Raw genomic sequence first — 16,631 nt, forward strand, 5'->3', positions numbered from 1 at the left:
TGAAAAATGTTGCTGTGGTATCCCAAAAGGTTAAAGTGTGGTATAAACACACGCTAGTGCAGAAAGGCCCTAGGTTGCTCTAGAATGCTAGACTGATACAAAAGGCAATGTGATAGATTAATAAATGCCAAGCACTAACTGCAGAACACAAGTAACATTGAAAATAATACTAGAAAATGGTGAAATTATAAAGATGATAAGACTGGAAGTATTAAGTGATGCACTGAATAAAAATAGCTTTGTTTAATATCTGAACATGCAAAGATAATGCAACGTAAATAAATTAACTCCAAAATACCTTCAACTCAAACACTAATTTATTATTAGGAAGGTATTATGGACCTAACACAATTCCTCATTACCTCTTTACTCCATAAGCCATATTGAGCAGATTGTCCAACCTGCAAAACACATTTAGCAAAGTGTTCAGTCTTCGGATCTTTTACCTTCAGCTGTAAGTTGCTAGTTTGTCTTGAAAGGTTTCTCACAGAACAGGCTTTCAAAAAGCTGAAGATGTACAATCTATATATTACCTGCATCTTTCTCCGCCCCCGCTAGAGAGAGAACCCGCAAGTATTCCCACAAAGCCAGCTTTGATTACATTTCTATTAGGTATTTATGTAAAAGAGCAGCTGAGCCTCAGGAGGCTTTCAATTCCATGCTATGAAGACAATTAGGATTTTTTAAAGTGACAGCACACACATACTAAAATACTAATTCAGAGAAGGGATTTCATACTGAATTATTTACATGAGGGACCAGTCAATTTTGACTACACTCCCACTCCATTATCAGAAAGCTCTTTGGGTTGAAATAGCTACTCTTCACATGTTTTCTGAATTCCATTCCTCAAGATTTCTGATGAGACATTACCTTCATACCACAATTAAATTATTTATGCTCCTGGTGTCTTCAAATGTTTACAAATATTATACATTACATTCTTGCTTAAATGACAACCGTATCACTATAAACTGCAGTTTCTACAATACCAGAATAACCTGCACAATGGAATGCCAATTTGATTTTACTTTTTAACTTACTGCAAAATATGAAATTCTATGCAAAACATATAATGTTACGCTCCATCAGTGTGACAGAGAGAGCAATTAGGTTAATGATGGCTCCCTATTAGTTATTGTTGAGAATTCAGAAGCCAAACTTGAAAACGTACACTCTCACTTCCCCAGAACAAACTCCTTCTACTCATCCCACATTAACTACAGTCAAGTAAAAGGTTAGCACCAACAGTAACCACAGTTAATGTTAATTCACCCAGTATCCAATAGCCACTTTAAACCGCTCTCAAGGTGGAAGGGGCAAGAAGAGGAACCACATATTCCTGAGACTGGCTCTTAATTTTTTTGTAACTTGGCTTAACATAGAATTAGTACCGGCAATGTTCAGATGTCATGTTAATCCATGGCTAACGCAATGTGAACAAGTCTAGCCTCCTCTAGGGCTCTCATACTCATCTCCCTTCCGCCTGCATGGCCAAGAGGAGTTGGAAGCTTCTGCTTTTAGCTAACTGCTGTCTGTTAGCTAATAAACAATGGTTAAACTTAACTATGGTTGGTTTAAAATAATCCAACTTCAAACTATGATTTATGAAGCTCGCTTGTTCAAACTAACAGTTAATGTTAATCACAGTTTTCATTTCATATGACATGGTAAGCCGTGATTAGCTTCCAGACTCCTTTTGCGGGCCATGGGGGAGGAAGAACACACAAGTATGACATGAGGCTAGGCTTGTTCATTATATACTAAACATAGTTTAACATGACATGCAAACATGACACTGCCTGCATGATCCCTCAAGTTTAAATTAAAGCAACAAGATGGGGTAAACTGAACACGTGCGCACACACAAACCCTGAACCAAATCATTTTTTTCTCTCTGAACTGGAACAGAACTCAAACCATTATTTGAGAGTTTGTTTGAACTTGAACCAGTACAGACACACACAAAAATCAGGTTACTGGTTCAGAGTAAGGAATACCCAATACAGTATACTCACTGGCTCTGCCACAATAAATCAGAATGAACTCAGAATAAAACCTACATCTGGAAAGATGTATATGTTTTGGGCTTGTACAGACTACTTCTGCTCTCTGCCCTCTACAGGAGGACTGGAAAACATTGGGCAAGTAAGGAAGCAGCCTGCTTCCTCTTTAAGGCAGAAAACAAGGTAATAATCTAAAGCAGTGGTTCCCAACCTTATGAGTACAGGACCCACTTTTTAAGCTAAACATATTTTATGACACCCCCCCCATGCTAATTGTAATTCTAGCTTGTTAATTGAAAAAATATGGTGCATGGCAAAATCACATCTCCAAATATCCCCTTCCATATAAAGCCCCCTGCAAACAGGGAGGTGTTGCTTTCTTTTCTTAATGCAAAGGTTCATCCAATTGGTATCCCGCTCCCACCTACCCACCCATAGTCTGAAGATGTACAGTCCTGTCTCCCAACACTAGTGGGTTACAGTGCTGGACTAAGATCCAGGTTCAAATCCCAAGCCAGCCATGAAGCCCACTGGGTGACCTTGGGCCAGACACAGTCTCTCAGCCTGACTTATCTCATAAGGTTGGTGTAAAGATAAAATGGAAAGGGAGGGAACCATGTGTACCACCTTGAGCAACTTGGAGGAAAGGTGGGATATCAATGCAATAATAATTCAATAAATAGATTTCAACAGCAGTATGTGGACCCCAGCCTCAACCACGGTGCTGACCTTTTTAATAATAATAGTAATAAATAATAATAATAATCAAGAAGCAGTAATGTAGTAGTGGTGGGGATGCTAGATTATGAAGACAAAAGGGTAGGTAGACTGAGGGAGGGGGGTAGTGCTTTTAGGCCTTGGGATGATCATCAGAACTGATGACTTGGTTAGCATGCACTTGGGGAATGAGAGTGGAGCAGAAGACAGATCAGCGTATGCACACACATAAATGCACTTGCCCCTCCTACAAGCATCTGCAGGAGTGCATGCTTTGAGGCATGTGGGAAGGGGAAGCCCTCAACTTCCGCAGCATCTTGGAGAGAGAGATGGGGGGGCAGAGTGTACGTGGAAGAAACACACAGCCCCAGAGGTGGTGGGGTGAGCAAGTTCTGGCCTTCCTCACTGTTCCTTGGTTCCATCAGGACTGAAAGTGAGATCTCGGTGGCCTTGCAAATAAGAATAATTTTTCAAAGGAGATGGCAGTGAATCAGGTGCCAAGAAAGGCAGGCAGGCTGGCTGCCAGGAAGGAAGAGGGAAAGCAGCCTTTCCTTGCAGCCTTGCTTCTTTCTGCTTCATGAAAAGCCCTCTCCTCTCATTCTGACAAGGGCAGCAGCAGTGGCAGTGCAAGGAGACGGGAGTCAGCAGTAGCAATCCCTTCTTCTTCCTGGTAGCTCCACCCTCAGCCTCCTTTGTGTGGTATAGGCAGATGCCTGCCCTCAGCACACCGGAAAGATGCTCTGGCACTTCAGCAAAAGTCCTCCCCTTTAGTTTGGTGCAAGAGGGAGGTGTCGTCTGCAGCAGCAGTGGGGAACTGGCAGTGTCCAGGGAGTGGAGACTTTTAAAAAAATAATAATAATTCATTTCTTTACTGTTCGCAGCCCCTCACGATTACTTCCCGTCCCCAAGGTTGGGAACCACTGATCTAAAGACAGAATGCCCATTGAAATAGAGAGATCTTCCCCATACTGCAAGTGCTCTGCCACTCTCTGTAGCTGGGTGTTAAACAACTTCAATCCTACTCAGGGTAGGACCACTGAAGTTAACGGCTATGACTTAGGCTCATTAACTTCAATTGATCTACTCTGAGTAGGACTTAGCTGGATACAACCCTAAGGGTTGGTACACAGTACTGTGTGAGGAGAAGGCAGCTCATACAACAGTTCTTTCATTTCCACTTCCCCTACTTAGTCCACTGTAGCCTCCAAAAAGCCTCTCCAGAAGGTGAAGGGGACCTTCCAAATATTGTGAGCTTCACTGTCTGCAGCCAAAGTACGAGGGGAAGAATCACCCAAAATCAGGCAGAGGAATCCGCCATATGATTTCAAGTGATCCCCTATCACTGCAAACCTTATTGACACAGATTACAATGCCCAATAGGTTTCTCTGATCCTCTGGAGATGCTTTTCAGGTCTGAAGTGGGGAGGAGGGGATGGGAAGAATCTGTAATATGAGCTGATTTCTGCTCACTATGATGATACAATCCTAAGCTGTTACTAACTTGAATTAAAATCTTTAAATGATATTTCTAAGCTTTGACCAAAGATAGGGGTGGCTTTGAGAGTTGGTCACCCTCACACACATCCTACGGATGTCTTCAGAAAAGAGACAAACTCTCGCGATCATCCTTGAGAAAAGACACTTCAACTGCTCTTGGGAACAACAGAGACAGATCATCTCTATTCGGAAGGAAGACTTCACCTGAATGTGGAAGTGCTGATAGGCATTAATAGTGCTATTGGAAATTGACATGGAGCATGCACATACAATATGTAACTAAACTCGCGGGGGAGGGACTTTTGAGTGGGGGGATTACATGATGGAAATCACCTGAAAAATACCCTAGAGTGCTTGATGAAGTCCAAGAAACTCACATAAGATAAAGACTTGCACGAGTAACTAAAAAAGCACCCCTCCAAGATAATAATGCAAAAGGAGGAAAAAGCCAGGAGAGGGTCATCAAAGGCCATCACCCCCCCCCCCCAAAAAAAGGCTTGGCAGCCTGTATATGGTCCATGGATTAGCCACCCCTGACCTAAAGGTTTTATACCAATTTTTTTTTAAAAAAAATGAACAGTGCATCTGTGGTAAGTAGGTCTGTAATGGTCCAGGCACAGCAGAATGTAGCGGCATGCTAGCCAAGTGTCCACTTTGACCCAATTTCTGCACCTAAAATACCTAATAAGAAACTCAGTTCTAGACCTAACTACCATAATCTTTAAATACCTGTGGGTAATTATGCAGAAACTAATTTGCACAATTATACTCCATGGTTGCAAACTGAGACGGGAGGCGAGACGGCTAGAGCGCCGGTGGCAGAAATCTCGCTCTGATGACGATCGGACACGGGTTAGAGCGGCTGCAATAGCCTACCATGTGGCGATAAGGGCAGCAAAAAAGGATTTTTATGCTGCCTCTATTGCGTCCGCAGAGTGCTGTCCCAGGAGGCTGTTCCAAGTGGTCCGAAGCCTAGTCGGTCCAGTTGCTTTGGAACCTATGGAACATTCTAAGACCTCCTGTGATGAGTTTGCAAAACACTTTGCGGATAAAATCAATCGTCCAAAGAGTGCAATTTCGCATGCTATGGATACAGTGAGCGAGCCAGAGTCGGCCAGTGGTTCTCCGGTGGTGTGGGATCGATTCCAGCTTCTTCCCTCTGATGAAGTGGACAAGGTGCTTTCAACCTTAAGGCCAACCACCCTGCCTGCTCGACCCTTGCCCTTTGTGGCTCATTATGAGCTGCAAGGACAGACTGGGCGAGGGGATCAAGGAGGTGGTAAATGCGCCCTTGGAAGAGGGCGTAATGCCATCAGCCCTCAAGGAGGCAGTAATAAAAGCAATCTTAAAGAAGCCCTCCTTGGATCCCCAAGATTTGAACAACTTTCGCCCAATCTCAAACTTACCATTCTTGGGCAAGGCAGTTGAGCGGGTGGTGGCAAAGCAGTTGCAAGTGCAATTGAAGGAAGCGGATTATCTGGATCCATTTCAGTCGGGCTTCAGGCCTGGATATGGGACTGAAACAGTCTTGGTCGCCTTGGTGGATGATATGAGGAGAGCATTAGATAGGGGTGAGTGCACCTTCCTTGTGCTCCTGGACCTCTCAGCGGCTTTTGATACTGTTGACCACGGTATCCTTCTGGATCGCCTGGAGGGGTTAGGCATAGGGGGCACTGTACTGCAGTGGTTCCATTCCTTCCTCTCTGATAGGCACCAAAGAGTAGCATTGGGGGATGAGGTTTTGGACTCTTGGCCTCTCACTTGTAGGGTGCTGCAGGGTTCCATCCTCTCCCTGATGCTATTTAACATCTCTATAAAGCCACTGGGGACTATCATCAGGAGATTTGGGCTTCAGTGTCACCAATATGCGGATGACACACAGCTCTATCTCTCATTTAAATATTCACCGAGGTTGGCTGTAGAAACCCTATCCAAGTGCCTGGAATTGGTGAGTGGCTGGATGGGAAGGAACAAGCTGAAGCTGAACCCTGACAAAACCGAGGTACTGTTTGTGGGAGACAAGGGAAGGTTAAGGGATTTAGACCTGGTGCTCAATGGGGTACAATTGCCCCTGAAAGACCAGGTCCATAGCCTCGGGGTCATTCTTGACTCCCAACTGTCCATGGAAACTCGGGTTTCGGTTGTTAGCTGGGCAGTGCTGTATCAACTCCATCTGATACGGAGGCTACGGCCCTACCTTCCCAATCATCTGCTCCCATCGGTGGTACATGCCCTGGTCTCCTGTCGCCTAGACTACTGTAATGCGCTCTATGTGGGGCTACCCTTGAAAATGGTCCGGAAGCTGCAACTGGTACAGAGTGCGGTGGCGTGCCTGATTAAAGGCAGCTGCCAGTGAGATCATATCACTCCAGTGCTAAAAGAGTTGCACTGGTTACTAGTTGCTTACTGGGCCCAATTCAAGGTGTTGGTTTTGACCTTTAAATCCCTATACGGTTTCGGCCCAGTCTATCTAAAGGAGCACCTCCAGCATCATCAGCTATGTCGCCCAACAAGATCAGCCTCAAAAGACTTTCTCTCCATCCCATCAGTCAAAACAGCCAAACTGGTGAGGACTAGGGAGAGGGCTTTTTCAATTGTGGCCCCCATCCTGTGGAACTCCCTCCCAAATGATCTACGATGAGCTTCCGCCGGGCCTTGAAGACCTGGCTCTTCAGGCAGGCTTCTGGGGTGGGTGTGATTTTATCTTCATTGTTTTTAGATTTTTAATGCCTACGTATTGTATGTCTATGTTGTACGTCGCCCAGAGTGGCTGGACAGCCAGCCAGATGGGCGACTAATAAATTCAATAAATAAATAAATTATAGAAGCACATGGAAGGCTATGTTAAGCACTTGAAGCTATCAGCCTATGGAATACATTGAAATGGAAATGGACTGCCTTCAAGTTGATTCCAACTTATGGCGACCCTCTGAATAGGGTTTTCATGGTAAGCAGTATTCAGAGGGGGTTTACCATTGCCTTCCTCTGAGGCTGAGAGGCAGCAACTGGCCCAAGGTCACCCAGTGAGCTTCATGGCTGTGTGGGGATTCGAACCCTGGTCTCCCAGGTTGTAGTGCAGCACCTTAACCACTAAATTGTTCTAGTGAAGGAAAGTTGCCACTGTGAAAACACTCCCATTACCTAAGCATAAGATTTATGCACAGTAACATCATCCCTGAATTAATAGTTGCCTCTTATGGAGAGAAATCCTCTGAGGATGGAGACAGAATATGAGAACTAAAAGTGGTGTGAGAGGAAGTTTGCTTTCCATGATCCCACTTTTGCTTTGGATCCAAATATCTCTTGAATGGTCTCTGAAACCACACTAAGCAGTTTGAGGTTTTTTCCTCATCCCATTATTGCCCCTGGTGAACAGATTCTGAGTCTTTTGTAGCTTTTAAAATTGTGAGCAGCAATAGCTTTTTGAAACCACCTGCTGCAATGCCCTCAAAATCTATTGCCTGTGTTTGTCTTTTAGCCTTGCATACGTTATAGCAAATTTCATCAGTTCGAGGAATAGCTATACTGACACAGGAATCATTATAACCAAAGAAAAGTTTTGTGAATACTCAGATACATTATTTCACCACTTTGGGGGCATACACATGAATTTAGACTATTAGGCAATCATCAACATTTACTGGCCTGAATCCAACTTCAAACATTCACAAAATTCATCTGAGATTGCTGGCATGCACCAAGCTTTAGACATTCATGGCAACACATGGACTTAGCTACTGACTATGGAAAGAGGATATTCATAAGACTGAGTGTTGATCATGAATGCTTGCTTAGCCTCTCTTTTAACCCTTACTCCTAATTTTTTAGTAAAGTCAGCATAGCTATTTTGATTTGTTTGTATCTTAGTTCCAAATGAGTTTCAGCTACTCCCATTTTCCTATGCTTAAATTGAAAATATGGAGCTTGTAACAAAAGTATTGTTTGTATCCAACACCTGCAAGTAAGAGGGGTATGAGCAACTGTCTATCTGTAAACAAACACTATTCACCACCATGCCATGCTGTATGAATTAGTGGTATATAAATATTGTATATATACAATGCTTTTTCTGCAATGGAGAAGAGTAGCCATTATTCTGAATCTTAGACTTTCTATTCATTAGATGATAAAAACTGAAAACTGTCTACCCATTGGATGCTAAAAACTGAACAGCAACCTATTACTGATGAAGCCTGAATACCAATGCTTTTGGGATGCATCCAATAATAGTTCTATTAATGAATACAGGTTTTCCAACTTTCCAAATCAAATTGAAGCAGCATTTAAGATATCTCTGCTTACCTATTTTTAAAGCTTTTCAGCAAGTTTTGAAAGAAATATCGAGGTACTTCTTTATTTAATATTTTAAACTTACATTAAGCAAGCTATGTCAAAACCAATCGGGTTTCAGTGTCACATGTTTACAACTGGGGTGCCAAGTTGGCATTAAGATGCTGCTCTGTGCATTACAAATAAGTATACTGCTGTTTCTGTTGAGCAGGTGTTTGATATTTTGTTATTGTATTTAGACATCCAGTGTGGTGTAGTGGTTAAGGTGTTGGACTACGACCTGGGAGACTAGGGTTCGAATCCCCACATAGCCATGAAGCTCACTGGGTGACCTTGGGCCAGTCGCTTCCTCTCAGCCTCACGAAAACCCTATTCACAGGGTCGCCATAAGTTGGAATCAACTTGAAGGCAATACATTTAATTTTTTTTAGACATCCGCATATATGTAAGCAATTGTATCAATTACTGTTATGACAGAGCTACCTATCCAATTAAGAACTTCTAATTCAGACAAACAAGAGAAGGAATTACATGGGTAGCTCCAATCTCAAGAATTATAGTCATTTATGACAGTTGATCACTCCTGAAGAAAGCCTCCTTGAACCTGGAAGATTATAACTACCATTATCTGGTTGAAATATCCCTTTCTTGGGCAAGTTATTAGGGTAAGTGATTGCCAGTCAACAATAGGGACTATTGGGTGAAACTTATTATTGGGATTTATTTCAATCTGATTGCAGCCCAGATTTGGAACTGGATGGAAACTGCCTTGATCTATTTGATAGATGAGCTGCACATGGAGAAAGACAGTAGGAACACAAACTTGTTGATTCTACTGGTTCTTGCAGCAGCATTCGATGACCATTAACTATGGTATCCTTTTAGAAAGGCTCTCTGAGTTGGGGATTGGAGGCACTGTTTTTGGTGGTTCTACTACTACTTGCAGAGCTAATTGCAGATGGTGGAATTGGGGGACTTTACCTTTGTTAATCAGGTCAGTCAAGATGCGCCTCTTCATCTTGATTTTGGAAGCAGATGAGTCATCTTAGATCAACCCCCCCACCCTGCCTTATGCACTAACGTAATCTCTGTTTTTTGTCATGTACAATGACACCCAGGTCTAACTTTTATAGCTCAGTCACGTGGAACAAGAACTGCTGATCCAATGTTTGGGAGCTTGATAATAAACTGGGCATAAGTCAATAACTTGAAAATCTCAATTGTGCAAAATGGAGCTGTTTGGGGCCAGTGGTTCACCTGCCCTGGGAGATTGTGTTCAATCTGTTCTGGAGTGCACTGCACTCTCCCAAAAGGTTCAGGTAGGCAGTCTGGGTTTGCTATTTGATTTCTTAGCTGAAGCTTAAGTATAAAGGACCGTTCATCATTTGAGCCTGATGTGACAACTGTGACTCCTTCAGACAGAAAAAGCGTAGCCATGGTTATCAATGCCTGAGCAAACTTGAGGCCAAATTACTGCAAAACATGTTATGCGGGGCTGCCTTTGAAGACAGGTTGGAAACTGCAGCTAGTCCAGAACACTTTGACAGGGTTTGGGAGAAGAGTGAGAAAAAAAATATGAACTAGCTTCCAGCAATGTTACAACCTCAAATCAGAATTGCTAGTTTTAACCTTTAAAGTCTGAGCTTCAGACCTAGCTATTTATTGGACCAGCTTCTCATGTTATGAGTCTGCCCATCTGCTCAGATAGTCATCTGAGGCCTTGCTCTGGACATTCTACGATATGAACTGCACCAGGTGGTGATCAGAGAGACAGCCTTTTCAGTGGAGGCTCTACAGCTCTGGAATGCCCACCCTCAGGGAGGCCTGCCTGGAGCTTGTGTCACTACTATTTAAGTCCAAGAGAAAAGCATTTGTTTCACCAGGGTTTTAAACATGGCTACTTTTAGCATTTTCATTAGAGAAAGTTGGTTTAACTGTCTGCTGGATAGGGTGATGCTGTTTTATTTGTTCTGTTAGTTTGTGTGCCTTATTAAATCACAATTATATTGCACTTTTTTGTTTACCGCTAGTTAGCAGCACTGGGAACATAAACTTATATTGAAAGTGTGGGTTGTAAATGAAATGTAAGTAAAAATAAATCTGCACTGCTTCCTGTTTGCTTCTTTGGCAGCCATTTCTGGGTCAAAATTATTTACTAGGCCTTTGGTACTTTATTATATTTTAATATACTATAAGCCAACTTTGGAACTTTGGGTAGAAGATAGGGCATATATACTCCAGAGAGGCATTGCCATTTGCACCATGGAAGTACCTTACAATAGCTGTACCCCTAAGATCTTGGATACAACCTACACTTAGATGCAAGAGTTCACATAGAAGCAACTAGCATACTTCTCACATCACCTTGTGAGTAATATCAAGACACTACAGGTCACTCCTAGATTCTAAAACCTGTGAAACATCTCTGTATTGTGAATAAGATTAGGATGGGTCATCTCTAATTAGGGAATTGCATTGTTCTGGCAACCTCCGCAGCAAATGGGGCAGTAGAACTGTGGATCCATCCTTCTCCCCTTATAGTATAAAGCATGAAAAACTCACCTCACATTTTAATTCTGTTGTTCAGTAAATTGCCTGAGCACTGACCTTAGTGATATGCCTTCAGAAACATGGGTCCAAGTAAAAGTGATTTTACTAAGTTTTGATTGAGATGACTGAATAAGAGGATGCTTATTAACTTCTGTGACTGGCTGCCCATGTCACAACAACTGTATAAAGGCGTCTGGAAAAATTTCTAGTGCCCTGAACAGACATAGATCTGATTAAGCATATTGGAAAACCTCCTGCAGTGAGTCCTGAGGTATGGAGGTTCTGCAGCAAACAGGTTGAAATCCTAAGGATGTCACCAGGAATTAAATCCCATTGAAGACACTTTGACTAGCTTTCAAGTTACAGGCTGTACAGACAAGGACTGGAACTAGAGGTGCCAAAATTCTCCTGTGCCAGACGAGGTCTTCAAGGGCTTGTAAAAGTCTGTCTTAAACTAGAGGAAAGCTTTCAAAGCTGTTGAATTAATTTCCAGCTGTGATAAAATTCTAAGCCATACCAGAATTCCCAGCTTCCCTGCTAGTTCTCACTGTTCCATAAATCCTTCTTTGTCAGCCTCCTTCTTCATCCTTTAGCTAAAACTGGAAGTGGGAGCAGGAGCAGCAACAATAGTCCATGGACAGCAATAGCTCTTATTTCTTTCCCTTTGATGCAATGAGTAGCAGTATACTGGGCAGTAAGTTCTATAGGGTCAATGAGTGATGCAGCTACTGCAATTCCATTAGCTTTCAGGAGAGACACATCCTCTTCCTCTCCTTCTGCACTATCGCTATTCCCAGCACTTCCTATGTAAGGCAAGGCAAGGGAACAGTGTCAGAGGTTCTAATTCTTACGACAATGGAACGAATTACCTAGAGAGGTAGTCAGCTCTCCGACACTGGAAACATTCAAGAGGCAGCTGGACAGCCATCTGTCGGGAATGCTTTGATTTGGATTCCTGCATTGAGCAGGAGGTTGGACTTGATGGCCTTATAGGCCCCTTCCAACTCTACTATACTATGATTCTATGGTCTTTGGAGTGGCTTAGAAAAAAATGATACAGGTTCTTCAAGTTTGGGGGAATAATTTGGAAAATGTCCAACCTCATGTGAAGTGAGTCTGCCCATCCTCTAGATGGATCCCATTGCAATTAGCTCTCTGTTTTATTTCAAAAACTATGAAAATGGAAATGGACTGCCTTCAAGTCGATCCCAACTTATGGCTACCTATGAATAGGGTTTTCATGATAAGTGGTATTCAGAGGGGGGTTACCATTGCCTCCCTCTGAGGCTAGTCCTCCCCAGCTGGCTAGGGCCTGCTCAGCTTGCCACAGCTGCACAAGCCAGCCCCTTCCTTGTCCGCAACTGCCAGCTGGGGGGCAACTGGGCTCCTTGGGACTATGCAGCTTGCCCACGGCTGCACAGGTGGCAGGGCACGTAACCCCTGAGCCACTCACTGTCGGGGTGATCTTTAGCTGGCCTTGACACCCAGGAGACACGAGCGGGGATTTGAACTCACAGACTCTGGACTCCCAACCAGGCTCTCCTCCCCACTGTGCTATACCAGCTGTGTTGAAAAACTATAGTGGGGAAAAAAAACCTGTTCCAGTTGACAAAACTAGCGCTGAAAGATGCCTTGGTAATAAGTGATGGAATTCTCTTTTGCTACTTTTTTAAAAAACAGGAAGACAGAGAAGAGTGCATCCTAAGCCAGCCTATTTGGAAGTAGTTAAGGAAGTACATGTCAAGAGTTAATGGAAGCTCCTGGATTTCATCCCAAAATAGTCTAGCAAATATTCAAATTCCTGCATGTATGCCTCCACGTTCCCACTTCAGATTCACTTGGCACCATTCTGAACCCAATGAATATCACTCACAATTTGTAAGCTTGTAGGTGATATAGGGGAGAGCTGGACCGCTATATCTTAAAGAAAGACTGCTCAGGGATTTCAAAAGGCCACAGGGCATTGTGTGTCCCAACCCTGGCAGTAGCCATTTCTTCAGGAGTTTATTTACCTCTTTTCATGTCAGTGCAGCAATTCCCCAATGACCTTACTTCAGGCACAGGGCATTCTGGGATTCCTCTTCTGAGCAGTGCTACCTCTGCCCCGGCACTCAGTACTGGAGCAGGCAGTCTGCCTATGGAAAAAGGGCAAGTCTACTTTTATTCAATATTCAGCGGCTTGACAAGAGTATCCTTTGATGAAAAACAGAAACAAAAAAAAAATCTCTAGCAAAACTAGGAAATCCACTGAATACTGAATAAAAACAACTGCCTTTGTCTGCTCCAATAGAAGAGCTCACTAGGATGAATGCTTTTAAGGGTGAGCAAATATAACAGCACAAAATGTAAACAAGTTGCCTGGATTTAGTTAAGCCTGCCATTGGGCAGGTGCTTAATTGAAACATTAAAATTGAAGTCCTGGCAGTCTAGGTTTTTATGTGAGCATTCCACCTATCTGGAAGGACAACCAACCCTTTGATACAGTTTCTCCTCTGCTTTACTGTGATACTCAACTGTCACCAGTTCTTTTTAACCTTTCTGAAGCTGGAAAAGCTGGATACTAGTGTAAAGCAGCATCAAGTTTAGCACACGCATGTGGAAGCGTGCATGCACATACACAAAATCTCTCATAAAATGGTGCTAAATTGAAAGCCCCAAGCAGTTAATGAATGTAGATTAACACAGTATTTGTTTCAATTCACACCATCTGTCCTTTTCAGTACTCTAAAATATCACAGAGAAAAACATATGGCTGCAAGCTCTGTGTCACAGGAACAGAGACCCACACACAAAAACTGCAAACTACTTAAAAAAATAAAATAACAGAAAATGCAGGGTGAGAAAAATTATCCAGAAGATAGGAGAGAATGGACACTTCTTCCAAGGCAAAGTTTTAAATATGGAGTATCATATGGTTATGAAAGTTGTCTGATTTAGTAGAACTGAATTATTTACACTTGAAGATTAAAAATAACCCAAAAATCCTGGTGCAGATTGGAAAAAGAATGTTTCCCCATTTTTAAAGTGTTACTAATTAGCTGCTTAAGATCTTCTGTTTATAGCTGCCAACAGATGGCAGTGCTTTTAAATAAGCATTTCCAGCTATGCCTTTTAGACACACACAAAAAGATTAGAAGCCCATCAACTCCCATATATTAGGAAATGCAATTCCTATCAGGAAGAGAATAAACTGGTTCAAAAACAAAAACTAAAACTCAGACCAAATGGTTGATCCTATGAGATACTATGCATTTCCACTTACCTAAAACGTTGAGCCTGCTGAGCTAGAGGTCCTGGATACCTTCTGTTTGGAGACTGGTACAGCTGGGAAAGGATGGCCTGATTTGTTTTTTGGCTTGGATTGTTGGCAAACTTTACAGTGATTGGCTCTGTGGCACCTGGAGGTTTCTGTCCATTCAAACCTTTGATGGCTTCTTCAGCCTCAATCCGCTTGTCAAATCGGATGAAGCCCACACCCCTTGAAACTCCTGCATAGAAGTAAAATAAAAGGCACAGGGCTCATTCATTACTGTCTTCCAGTACACTACCAGCCCCCCCCCAAAAAATGAATCCATTTTCATAGCTATATGTAAAGCCAACAAGCCATATGAAGCAACGGAAACAGCAGCTAAACAGGTGATTTTTAAAGAAAAGTTATATACAGCATTTGTCATAAGAAAGGAAGTCAGAGACAGGAACCAACAACTCTGTATCATGTCTGCAGATCTAGCAGGTGGCCCTATGCTTTAGGGATTAGAAGCTTAAGGAATCAGGAAGAACCATTGCTCAGTGGTAGAGCACATGTTTGTATGCAGAAGGTCTGAGGTTTAATCACTAGCATATCCAGGTAAGAGTGGGAAAGTCCCGTCTGGACCTCTTGACAGCTTGTACTAATCAATGCAAAAAATACAGAACTATACAGGCCAGTGGTCTGACTTTATATGCCAGCTTCTTTCATTAGTCTTTAGGATCACACACTTCTATTCTACACCTAGTCATTCCCCTTTTGCATACAAATTCATTTTCCTCCTACTTTTCCATACACAGTTATTCCATCCAACATTATCATAAATATGTGTTTGAATGGGCGGAGGGGAGGTTGTGTTTACCATGCTTAGCCATGATATAAGAGGACCAGATAAATGCATATGGAAGGGGCAAAGGTAGTACACAAGACCATGTTCCTAGCCTGAAGCCCTAGTTAAGGACTAGATTATGTTACATCTGCATCTACCCTCACCAAGAGAAACATAGCTGTAGGAAGACTTTTTTTAATAGAGGGGGAATTTGGGGGGACACTGAAAAAACGCCTTTCGGATGAAGTGAAATGATTTATAGTGTAATTTATAGTGATTTACTGTGTTATTTTTGTATTTTAACCTTTTTGTACACCGCCCAGAGAGCTACTTGCTATGGGCGGTTTATAAATGAAACAAAATAAAATAAATAAATAAATAACTCACTAAATTAGAAATTTTATGTAACAATCTACACAGCATTAGATAATGATAATTCCTGTGTATACTGAAGATGAAAAAAGCAGGCATGCAGGCAACCTATCCTCTGTACATTTGCCAAGTTTGTTAATGTAATAAATGGCTGGTGCTCTGCCCTTCTTGTTTGCTTCCCATGCGACTGGCCATTATGGGAAACGGGATGTTGGTCTAGATAGGCCTTTAGTGTGATCCAGTAGTACACTTATGTTGTAATATATTTAGCCTTTGTATGTGCAGTTTCTCTTCTGAAATGGGACTCATGAATGGAAACCTGCTTTCACATCACCCTTGCTTTATCAAAAGAAGAAAATGCTCATAAATTCACCAAGTCATACTTTAAATTTTGTTCAATGCCATTTAAAGAAATGCTATCAAGCTTGAGATCCCTAGAAATTATACTAGAGTAATAATAAAAAAAACCCTGCTGGATATTTTCCTAGGATCTTGAAATAAGTTGGGGAAAATAAAAGTTCCCTAAACCCTTGATAATGAGAAATGATGCTCTATAGTCCAACCTCTAATGGATTCATCTCTTCATTGAGATTATATTATACCACAAGCAGTAATATACAAGTAATGTGCTCACAAATTTGGCAGTGCCTGGAGAGCTAAGACTGAGTTTAATAAAAATGAACTGTTCAATATTTATGCATCAAATCAATATGGCTTTCAGACTTGTTTTTTAAACCTAAGGAATTTGCTTTCCTCTGGATTTCACAGTTCACATTCTTCAGCACTAGGATAATACAGCCTTTTTTAAAAAAAGTCTTATCAGCAATTACCAGTTTGTGTTTTACATAGGCTTAGCCTAAAAGAACTGCTGAGCACTTCTGTGTAAGACTTTGCTTTCCTTACTTTTTAAAAGGACTGCTTATTAGCATTTTATAAGGAGCACAGGGACTATCTTCACTCAGTAGCTGGGATATGAAGATTATAGCAGCTGTAAATTTATTACAAGGCATGAAACAGGCTTCAAACCTGCACCTTCAAGGTGGAAATGACTCAGGCTGGCTGACTACATTCTACAATCTATTTTTGTCCATGCATATTTATGAACAATTCCGGCAGAAAATTG

General features: G+C 42.1%; 1 protein-coding gene across 26 annotated transcripts in view; it reads right to left on the reverse strand.

Annotated features, from left to right (window-relative positions):
* Positions 1 to 16,631, reverse strand: part of ELAVL2 (ELAV like RNA binding protein 2) — a 142,414-nt gene that overhangs the window by 4,263 nt on the left and 121,520 nt on the right. For 21 of the 26 annotated variants that reach the window (XM_061631015.1, XM_061631208.1, XM_061631198.1 and 18 more), the window contains 2 exons: positions 14,323 to 14,548; positions 363 to 401 (listed from right to left, as the gene is read on the reverse strand). In XM_061631015.1, the coding sequence (XP_061486999.1) occupies positions 363 to 401; positions 14,323 to 14,548 (265 nt within the window). Of the gene's footprint in view, positions 1 to 360; positions 402 to 13,072; positions 13,196 to 14,322; positions 14,549 to 16,631 lie in introns of those variants that run through there. The other 5 variants (XM_061631036.1, XM_061631025.1, XM_061631151.1 and 2 more) reach the window with 2 other exon arrangements.

The sequence above is a fragment of the Rhineura floridana genome, chromosome 1 (assembly GCF_030035675.1).
Source record: "Rhineura floridana isolate rRhiFlo1 chromosome 1, rRhiFlo1.hap2, whole genome shotgun sequence".
Lineage (NCBI taxonomy): Eukaryota > Metazoa > Chordata > Lepidosauria > Squamata > Rhineuridae > Rhineura > Rhineura floridana.